This window comes from Haliotis rufescens, unplaced genomic scaffold (genome assembly GCF_023055435.1).
Source record: "Haliotis rufescens isolate VD_foot unplaced genomic scaffold, xgHalRufe1.0.p SCAF_57, whole genome shotgun sequence".
NCBI lineage: Eukaryota > Metazoa > Mollusca > Gastropoda > Lepetellida > Haliotidae > Haliotis > Haliotis rufescens.
This window is the reverse complement of record NW_025964301.1, coordinates 2,427,094-2,438,949: the sequence shown is the minus strand read 5'-3', so window position 1 is coordinate 2,438,949 and position 11,856 is coordinate 2,427,094. Positions and strand designations below refer to the sequence as shown.

Sequence of the window (11,856 nt, the reverse complement as noted above, 5' to 3'; positions counted from 1 at the left end):
CTACGCGTCTTTGTATATAGTGATTGGGGTTATTGCACGTTTTATATTGGGGATTTTGTTTGTTTTTTATTTCTTTATAAATCTATCAATGTCATTTTATTTGTTGGGAAGTACAGTCATGTGTGAGCAATTTCTGGATAACTGCTTTTATTGACAATGGTTTTGTTCTTGTTTCTTATTAAGTGTGTTTCTAGTAGACGGTATTAATATTTACATATTAGAGATTTATACGAACGTTAAATCAATAGTATTGTCTATGGTGACATATTTCTGCCATTTCGCAACTTAGATTGGCACCTTCGCGTTCTATTGCGAAGGCAAATATACGATGTCATGCGTGCGATGACTCGAAGACACGATGCGATGACTCGAAAACGCGATGCGATGACTTGAAGACGCGATACGATGACTCGGAGACGCGAGGCGATGAGTCGAAGACGCGATGCGATGACTTGAGGACGCGATGCGATGAATTGAAGACGCGATGCGATGACTCGAAGACGCGATGTGATGACGCGATGCGATGACTCGAAGACGTACAGCGATGACTTGAAGACGCGATGCGATGACTTAAGACGCGATGTGATGACTCGAAGACGCGATGCGATGACTCGAAGACGCACTGCGATGACGCGAAGACGCGATGCGATAACTCGAAGACTCGATGCGATGACTTAAAGACGCGATGTGATGAGTCGAAGACGCGATGCGATGACTCGAAGACGCGAGGCGATGAGTCGAAGACGCGATGCGACGACGCAAAGAGGTGACCCGAAGATGAGATGTGAAAATGCGATTATATTTCACTAACATCGCGTGACTGTGGGTTTTTCATGAAATTAACTGCTTGACAGATTTGTTTCTTTGCTTCTTAACGTCGCACTCAGCAACATTCCAGCTATATAATGGCTGTCAACATTATAATCGAAGACAATCAACCAAGTCACCAAGTTTGACCCTGCAACCGATCCATTTAGTCGCCTCTTACGACCAGCATAGGTTGCTGGGGACCTAACTTCTTACCCAGCGGAGTTGACCACGCCCCCAGCACAGAATTAGTCGTCCAACGACTATTTTAACGATATCCCTTATACATCTTGTCTTGTCACATGTTACACAAACGAAGATATTGCCCATCGACTGTATTTCGCCCATCATTGTCACAGCAGTTCTAAATACATTCGGACCGCCTCCGTGGTCAAGTAGAGCGCCCGCCCGGAGAGCGGAATGTCCGGGGTTCGATTCCCGGTCGCGTCATACCAAAAGACGTTAAAAGATGGTACTTGTTGTTACCCTGTCTGGCGCTCGGCATTAAGGGGCTAAAACAAGGACTGGTCGGCTCGGAGTCAGTATACCGTGTCTGAGGTGGGTATTTATGTTAAACTGCGGCATGGTATCTCAGTGAGCTAGCACTATAAATCGGCATCAGTCCGGACTAGTACAGGCAGCCACACAAACACACACACGTACATGCACGTCGCTATATAAGTGCAATAATATTGGACGCGACGTAAAAGCCCATTTCACCTCACCTCAATGTTTATTTTATGCCTTGAATGAAGCAGTTGGCCTGGGTATAATCAACATCTGTTATCAAAATAAAACTTTTCTGATCGACAGCAAGGTAAAAGATATAAAACTGACGAATACCCTGACCATGTCTCCATTGTTTGATTCAAGTAAATCCGGGGTGGATTAGGTCTTCAGCAACCTATGCTTGCCCTAAGAGGCGACTATGCTTGTCGTAAGAGGCAACTAACGGGATCGGGTGGTCAGGCTCGGTGACCTGGCTGATGCGTGTCATCGTATCCCAATTGCGTGGGTCGATGCTCATGACATCAATCACTAGATTATCTGGTCCAGACTCGATTATTTACAGAGCGCTGTAATATATCTGGAATATTGCTGAGTGTGGCGGTAAACAACAAACAAAAAACCCAAAATGATTCAAGTAAATTGATGCGATTAAAGATGCGATTGGGTCAAGTGTAACATCAAACGGTTGTATGGGAAATCCATTAATATTTTAGGGCCGCTTCAATTACTTCAAGCATTTCTTTCAACACCATCATTTTGTCATTCTGTCATTTTGTTCGATGCAAACAAACACCTGTTATTCTTTGACGCAATTAAAGAAACACGAGGATTGCTGTATATTTCTCTAGAAAAAGAATACCGACAAGAGACAAATATGCAGATGAGCTTTGTTTGTTGTTTAACGTCGCGGTCAGCAAAATTTTAGCTCTTTCAGGGAGGCCTGAAAATGATCGAATCAGGGCTCCATAAACCAATTGTCGACATCATGACCAACGTCCACACCACCGGTGAACGAAGACCAACAATCACCAACAATCACGGAGTTCTTCGTTGATTAAACACCGCTAAATGTTACATTTAAACCTCACGCTTTCAACGTTGATTCAACACCGCTAAATATTACATTTAACACGTGTTAATTTAAGAACAGAATAGGTTTATCTACATTCTATCGTAGACTAAGATGCGCATTTTCAAACGGACTTTTTTCTTGAGAACATATGCAATGCAGTGATGCAGTCAGAAGTATTTATCGCTAATTAAAGACATTAAATTTATTATAATTAACAAGTATAATTTGATCATCCTTCAGTGTCGTGAAGAATTCGAGCGTATTCTAACCCGGAATTCCAACAGGGCCAGCTTAGCGTTACAACTTGTATATATAGCTTAAACTATAAACATCTTGCCTATTTCCGAAACAGATAACGGTTGTGCTTAATGTGCTTGGGTACAAATAGATGAGCACAATCTTCAAAACAGCTGCTAATCGGTATTTATCATTGTATCACGAGTTGCCAGTTTGCAGTCAATTTTCCAATTAGTGTAATCAAGTTTCGTGTTCTCGATAAATCTAGCCCGAAAAGATTACATGGTTGAATAAAAAAACTGTTTCGACTTATCACAAGACACGAAATACTGCTATCAGACACACACTGAAAACGACCGCCCGCCCCAGAATCTTGGTGAATCTTCTTAAGATTAGAACATGTTAAAGACAAGGTATATGGTAAAAGGATATTTTTGGCCCTTGGGATCTGATTAAAAAATGAAAAAAGAAATATGAACAGTTATGTTATTGTTCAGATATGTTTACATGAAAAACACGTGTTTACATGACTGTTCATTTAGACCTAAACCTCTTGTGGTAGAGCGCCAGACCGGAGAGGGGAAGGTTCGGGGTTCGATCCCTGGCCGCGTCATACCAAAAGACGTTAAAGATGGTACTTGTTGTTACCCTGTCTGGCGCTCGGAATTAAGGGGCTAAAACAAGGACTGGTCGGCTCGGAGTCAGTATACTGACTCTGAGTGGGGTATTCATGTTAAACTGCAGCATGGTATCTCAGTATGCTAGCACAATAAATCGACAATAGTCCGGACTAGTACAAGCACACACACACACACACACACACACACACACACACACACACACACAGACACACACAGACACACACACACAGACAGACACACACACACACACACACACACACACACACACACACACACACACACACACACACACACACACACAGACACACACACACAGACACACACACACACACACGCGCGCGCGCGCGCACACACACACACACACACACACACACACACACACTATAACACGTCTTGGACACCACACATTTCACCTCACCTTACCTCACCTCACCTCACCTCACCTCACCTCACCTCACCTCACCTCACCTTACATGTTTATTTGAACACTTGCATGTTTCTGGTTCATAACAACATTTAAATACATTAGTGAGGCTACATGTGTCAAAAAGGCTGCTATTGGCTTTATTCTAGGACTTGAACATGAGCAAGTCTTTGATCCTAGCTGACCCTTTTTAGGAGATGAAGAAAAAACAAAACAATCATCTTCAGGATTTGCTCATACTTAGATTTTCAACTTTTAGCCATTCCTATGCACTTGATTATATTTAATGCTGTCTAAAACGTGCTAGTTGTCAACAATTTGAACATGTACCGTTACAATTTGTTATTTCCGTCGAGCAAAATTGGCCCTTTGAATAGAAAACATTGTCTTTACTGTTTTTGCTTTGTATTATTTTGCAACTGATCAATAACAATGACAACAGTGATTCTCAATGATGACTGGTCAGTTGAAGATATGATTTAGTGAGTGAGTTTTGTATTTACTCCGCTTTGAAAGGTATTCCAGTTATATCACGGCGTGTCAGCTTAGTGTGGGAGGAAAGCCCGAAGTGATTCAAACGTGTAACACTTTGATGAAATCCGAACATGACGTAACAGTGCTTCATTGTTGAGAAAATACGATATGACGTCACCCACTGTTCATGACGCCACAAATTGATTACATTACGTCATCTGAACAAAAGGCAGCCTTCACATTCGTCACCACTCGCCCCTTTCCGTAACCTACAAGAAGACTCGTCCCCCTATCGATGAATGTTATGTGCGAAAATACGACAAACCAATCAGAATGCGCGTATGATTTCAAGTTCTTCGTCAAAGAATCCCTCAGAAATAATTTTTGATTTTATATATGTCCTGCATCTAAAAATATACCCAAGACACAGTTAAGTGTGTTCAATTACACTGTTTAATTCCGCACGTCCCGATGTGCTTTAAATTGCATCTGAAATATATTATATATATACAGTCAGTTAACTCGCTTGCCTCGGGAAGATGACTCAGTGATAAATAGTGACAGTATGCACTGACACCTATGCCCCTATTGATATTTGGGGCAATACTTGTTATTCATTTCACCCTCATTGTGGGGAACGGTTGGCCCAGTCGAATAGGGTTCGCTGTGTTGCGTCCTTTGGGCACGCCAGAAACCTATGATCGTGGGTTCGAATCCCTATTCGCTCCTATTATGTTTCTAGGTTTGTCAACACCATACCCTGGCTCATAGGGTTTACCAAAGCGATAAACGTCTTAGACCTGTATCACTTCGGGCTTTTCTCCAACATTAAGCTGACACTAATACTATTCAAAGCGGCGTTGAGGAACCAAACTCACTCATTAAACATTTGCCAATGAAATACGTACTGTTTTAACAGCAAATATGAAATATCTTTTCACTACAGTGAAGTAACATTTTCTGTCGTAACTGTTTTCAATCTGAGTAAAAAATACCATGGATTTCGGGGTATGATAAATGATATCACTAAGAAAAAACGTCATAAATAGAACTCGATACCTAACTTGACCTTGATCCTAGCTATTGTTTATGCCAAAACAGTTAAAAACAGAACTCTGATAAATCGCTCTTATTCAGAGAGCAATGTCCTGCTTTTATAGTTATTATATTAACAGGACATGTTTGTTTGTTTGTTGTTTGACGTCGCACTCAGCAATATTCAAGTTTTAACAAGGCGGTCTGTAAATAATCGAGTCTGGACCAGACCATCCAGTGATTGATGTCATGAGCATCGATCTACGCAATTGGGATACGATGACATGCATCAACCAAATCAGCGAGCCTCACCACCTGATCCCTTTAGTTGCCTCTTACGGCAAGCATGGGTTGCTGAAGACCTATTCTACCCCGGACCGTCACGGGTATCAAGATTCTACGTAGACTTTCTGGCATTCAGAAATAATAATTACGTAATCATATATTTGCTGTGACTGTGAAGCATCGTTGGCTGGGGCAGTCCAAGGGAAGTAACTCTCACTTTTTACATAATCACGCTCGGATGATTCCTGAGAAACGAGGAAATGGTTTTCACAAGGATGGTCGACGGCCCCTGAGGTAATTATCGCAAACAAAATCATGACAGATCTCGTAAATGACCTGATTTGCAGTCACCTTATAAACTTTGAAACACATTATGGGACGGCGCATTGATTTACCTGCCACATTCAACAAGTGTATTATCAAATGAAGCATCGTTGTCTGTGCAGGTGATATATCCTTATCAATCGTACGTAAAATCGCACGTTTCTCTTGTAGGACTTCAAACCAGAGGATAACGTACGAGTACGCAGGTCAGCAATTAGGAGATAAACAGACTGTGTAGATCTATTACCTGTAGATTTGACTGGCATAAAAGGAATTGGAACTCTATGCTACCAGCGAAGATTATGAGTGAAGTGGCTTTGGCGGAGTAATAATGGTGACACACCCAATAACAACCTACTCCACTAATGGTTAAGTTCAATTCAACCCCTCTATAAATTGGTATGATACATTGACAACATGCTACAGAAACCACGCCTCATTTTTTTATCTCTCTCATAAACCCAGGCTAGAACTATTAAAAAATAGTTTGTGCGTCGATGGTTTTCTTTAGTATGAAAAGGAACAAGCGAAAGTTACAAATATTTGAATCTAGGGTTAGGGTTAAAATTTGAAGGAGGGATTATGGTCAGAATTTTTTCTGAAGTTGAAGAACATAATTAAAAACACACTCTATTCGTAATTATTTTTCATGCTTTCTCCCCAAATTGTATTTTCACATAGGCTTGATATATTCCAGGAACCACAGATCTGTATTTTGGAACCTATCCGTTCATTTATACTGTCAGAAATTGAAATGGCCAGCTGGCCTGTTTGAGAGAGAAGGAGACAACTCTGTTATGAATTTGTTAATGATCACATTGGGTTTTGATCAGAGACATATGTCATTGTTATTTGGAACCTCTGATTTACTAATAGGACAAGAGTCGAGTATATGTTCCGAGGTCATGTGTATGGTTGTGAATAATGGTGTTATCAGTATGAATAAAAAGATTACCGTATTTGATGTAATATACGCCCCGCTCTAATAAGCGCCCACGGCGATATTTGCTTATATATTGGCTATTGATCAATGTACACTTATTTATTCGTGTATAATACACACTCGTGTTTAATATGCACCCTTGAGTATGGGCAATTAAATTCTGGAAAATGTATCTGTCGTATATAATACGCACAGTCTTTTCTTTTGTATCATTTCAGGCTGTCAGCATAAACCACGGAATTTACAATCTTTCAACTCTGTTTTTTTCTCACCAAAATTATATTCTAATAAGAGCCCCATATTTCTAATTTTGAGAGCGCCCTAGGTGCTTATTACTTCGAATACAGTATAGCACACACAATTATATGTTACAATATTATATTGGAATACATAAGTTTGTTTGTTTGTTTATGTGGCCCAGTCGTCCAAGGTGTCCATTTCGCTGTGAAGAGTTGCATTCCTTGAGTACATCAGAAAACTACGATTGTTTCGTACCCCGGTTGGCCCCAACTATGTTTCTAGGTTTGTGTTTCTATTGTGCCTGTTGGTTTCGCCAAAGTGGTAAACATCTGAGACCTGCAACACTTCTGGCTTTCCTCCCACTTTAAGCTGACATGCTGTGATATACCTGGAATACTGTTCAAAGTGGCGTTGAACCTCACTCACTCAAGTAAAAGTCCTACATGTACAAATATGTCAATCTCATTAAAATCAGTTCTCGTTGTCGCTGAACAAAGATCTGAGGACATCCCATTATGGGTCACACCAGAACGACCTTTCGCGAACTTTGACCAATCACTGAAATGACTAACAAGAAGTCGACATCAGCCAATTAGAAAGCAGCTTTCTCGAGCTTTATGGCACTCGTTTCAACCTGGCGACTTCTTTTTCAGACTACGCTTGAAAAATATGTTGACACAGTTCTCGATTAAAATTTTGAAAACTGAACAAACAAACATTCCGGAATGTCTAATATATGGTTGAGATTGTATGGCAGTGCTTCCCGCGTACTGTGCAACGCCTCCCCCGTTCAAATGTTTATCCCACGGAAGCGAGAGATAGACGATAATTTTTACGGAATCAGTCGTTACTGTCATTCGGAATACCCCATGTTAACGTTTTCGAGGTTGCATGACTAGAAAACATATTCCGAATGTCACTTCATGATCTGGTAAGCGACGCTTTCATTGGTCGGATGAAAGGTCGTTCTGATGTGACCCGTTATGGGATGTCCTCAGATCTTTGTTTAGGCGATAGCGAGAACTAAGATCTGATTTTAATGTGATTGACAAATATGTCAAATTCTATTGGTAGATTTTCTTTAAGACATTAAGTTTTATTAAAAACAAACATGTTGGCAGGGCATTGAACTTTCTTAACCCAGTTTAGCAAATGCCATGGTAAGAGACCTTAAATCAAGCTTGTCGGGTTGTATAGCGATTTAATAAGAGACCTTAAATCAAGCTTGTCGGGTTGTAGAGCAATTTAGAACAGTTTAGTAGGTTTAGGGCGATGGAGTCCATTGCTCTCTCAGTGTCACCATGCTCAGTCTCAAGTATACATAATATAATTTTTTCAGATTAAAGGCACATAAATCTTCAGTTGAATTGCTAAAATTTTCCAAATACGTATGTTAAAAGTTGTTGAACTGAATTAAGCTGTGTCATAAAATAACATTTGGTTGAAAAATGGATTTTTTTCCTTTGGTTTAACATCCCGGTGCAGAGTTATGCCCCTTAGTATCCAGGCTGCATTGTGTGTATGGGTTTCCAGTTTGAATCCCAAGTCACAAGCTGTAACCACCTGATACACATCTAAGGCGACACTTTTTCTAATTTGTTGGTTAACAGGTTTGTGTTCCTGAGCCCAAATAAAAATAATCTTCAGGTGACGATTCGCTGTGCAGAGTTCCGTCCCTTGGGCATGCCAGAAACCTATGATTATGGGTTCAAATCCTTGTTCGCCCCAATTATGTTTCTAGGTTTGTCAGCACCATACTAAACTCACTCACTCACTGCCAGGTGAAATAAAGTATATACATGTACTTGAAAATTGAATTTGACAAGAAAAATAACAAATTGTTCGAAACGTTACTCGGCTGAAAACACCTGAGAAACACTGAAAACTTAAGGTTAAAAAAACAACTATGACACCCGTTTAATACATCACCATAGGATAACTATTTCTTGTTTGTTTCATTTTTAGCCGACATCAAACATGGGGGTAATATTACTTTTGCTCGGCAGTTACTGATGATCTTTTGAATAATAAATGATCAAATGCATGGTATGTGTAGTCGCTTGTGACTGCAAACTCCCTTTGAAGAGAACAAAAGCATACACATCTTACTGTTAAACTATTAGACACCCTGCTCTTGAAACATAGGGGCTGTGGGGTAGCCTATAGTGGTTATAAACCTATCACCGTGTTACCCCATCTTGCATTAGGTTCCTGACAACCTTGGGTGAACCTATAGTAACCAACTCATCTTCCAAAAATAGGATTTGAAGCGGTTTTCTTCCCAACCTAGGGGGGCACGGGTGGCCCAGTCGTCTGAGGCGCCGCAATTCGCTGTGCAGAGTTGCGTCCCTTGGGCATGCCAGAAACCTATGATTATGGGTTCGAATCCCGGTTCGCCCCGATTATGTTTCTAGGTTTGTCAGTACCATGCCCTTGCTCGTGGGTTTCACCGAAGTGGTAAACGTCCGAGACCTGCATCACTTCGGGCTTTCCTCCCACATTAAGCTGACACGCCGTGATATAACTGGAATAATGTTAAAAGCGGCGTTAAACCCAACTCACTCACTCCCAACCTAGGTTTTGAAATGGGTTACTTCTAAACCTGCTTTGAGGTTTAGCATTTCAATTGTAATACCTAGGTTTTCCAGTTAAGGTTTTATAAACTTGCCTTTTGATATGAAAACAATTGTGTTAGATGATTGGTTAAAAGTTACATTTTTTTTGCATGAAAATTCCATGACATGAATTGAATCTGCAACCTCACATGTGGTGTTAAGTTTTGTTACCCATTATTTTCCCTCTGTAGCAGGTGATGAGAAGTTGTTCAATTTTACTTGTCATGACTTTAGCTGGTCCATGCTGCACATTTTTTCTCTTGCATGTTTTGATATATTTCCTTTTACACCGTGACACACTGTATTGTTTCACTATAAGGTATGTCAATGTTTTCTTATTTTTTCGATTATATCTTGCAGTTAGACAGTTCATAATGTGGCTCCCTCATTGAAGGTTATACATTTTCAACCAAAACCGAGGAGGCGTGTTTTATCCTTTTCTTAAAGCATTCACTCATGACACCAAAGACCTGGGTTCAATTCCCCACCTGGGTACATTGTGTGAAGCCAATATTAGGTGTCCCCTCTGTGAATTATTGAAATATTGTTAAAAGTGCCATAAAACCATACTCATTCACTTGAAACTTAGCATTTTCTTTTTCTCACTAACCCAACAGACCCAAACAACTTTACACCCCAAAAATATGAAATGATGAGCAAAACACATTTTTTAAATTTGGACCTTCTTACTACTGTATGCTCCACAAGAAGATCTGTAGTCGATAAAATAAGAAACAGTGAGTGTGTTCTTTATGGACATTACATGGGCCAATTTGCTGGCATTAATAACCCAATAATGCTAAAAAAATACCTTTTTTTATTTTTCTTGAATATCAGGATTTCAATCATCATGATCAGATTCTGTGTACTTCCCTGGCTGACAATTTTGTCCGCAACCACATGGACCCTTTGGCTCGCGGAGCAGCTCTCCTCCAGATGGTGGCCATGTTATATAGTGACAGCTTCACTTCATTCAATGACTCTCCACATAAATCTATGATTACAAGCATCCCACCTGAGAAAATATACAACAGAATTGTTGTCTGAGTGGGTGAGTGGTTTAACAATGCGTGACGTGGTCCGACATTGATTAATAAATAATTTGCATACTCGTATATGCAAGAGGCCGACGTATGGTTCTCAGTAGGAAGTGACAACTTGGAGACGATGGCATGTGGTATATACAGTTTTACTTTATACATGTAGATATATACATATAAAAAGAGCCTTTGCAATTAAATGTTCTTCAGACAATGGGTGTTGTAAATCAGTCGCTATAACAGGTTGGTGTAGGTGAGTGAGTGAGTGAGTGAGTGAGTGAGATATTGATCACCATTTTGAACGTTGAAATTTTTTCAACAGTTGCAATGACCTTCCATGCCCAGGCAGTGGACAGGGTTATGTCCCTTAGTTGTGCCAAGATCAGCTGCTCAGCTGAGTTTCAAATTCCATATTCATTCAGATTAGGATTCTTGTTTTGTCAGCACTCTTGCAGATTTCGACCAAGTTAAAAATATCTAAGAAAGGTATCACCCTGGGCTTTCTCACGATATCAGTGATATTAAACTGACATGCCATGATAAAATTCAATCTCATTAAAGTCAGATGTTAGTTCTCGCTTCCGCTAAACAAAGATCTGAGGACACCCCATTACGGGTCACGTCAGACCGACCTTCTGCAAACTTTGACCGACCAATGGAATGACTGACAAGAAGTCAACATAAGCCAATCAGAAGGCAGCTTTCTCGTGCTTTATGGTTCTAATTTCAATTTGGCGACTACGCTGCAAAACATATTTTGACAAAATCTTCATTAAATTATTGAAACCTGAACAAAAGAACATTCTGGAATGGCTAATAGATCGGCAAGATTGTATGGATTCAGGTGTTAAGCCAGTAACTATCGATCGGAATACCCCGTGTTACAGTTTTCGAGGTTGCATGATTAGAAATCACATTCCGACTGTCACTTTCATGATCTGGTAAGCGACGCTCTGATTGTTTCGGATAAAAGGTCGGTCTGACGTGATCCCTCATGGGATGTCCCTTAGATCTTTGTTTGGCGGTAGCGAAAACTAAGATCTTATTTTAATGAGGTTGAATTTTATCATGGCATGTCATTTTAATATCACTGATATCGTGAGAAAGCCCGAGGCAATACCGTTCTGTGATATTTCTAACTTGGTCAAAATCAGCAAGAGTGCTGACTAAAACGAGAATCCTAATCTGAATAAATATGGAATTTGAAAC

The 11,856-nt window shown here is 40.2% G+C and overlaps 1 protein-coding gene across 1 annotated transcript in view; it reads left to right on the top strand.

Annotated features, from left to right (window-relative positions):
* Positions 1-5,716: 5,716 nt before the first annotated feature.
* Positions 5,717-11,856, top strand: part of LOC124137854 (carboxypeptidase D-like) — a 114,116-nt gene continuing 107,976 nt past the window's right edge. The window contains exon 1 of the mRNA XM_048385285.1: positions 5,717-5,779. Coding sequence (XP_048241242.1) covers positions 5,724-5,779 — 56 coding nt within the window. The 5' untranslated portion in view covers positions 5,717-5,723. The remainder of the gene's footprint in view (positions 5,780-11,856) is intronic.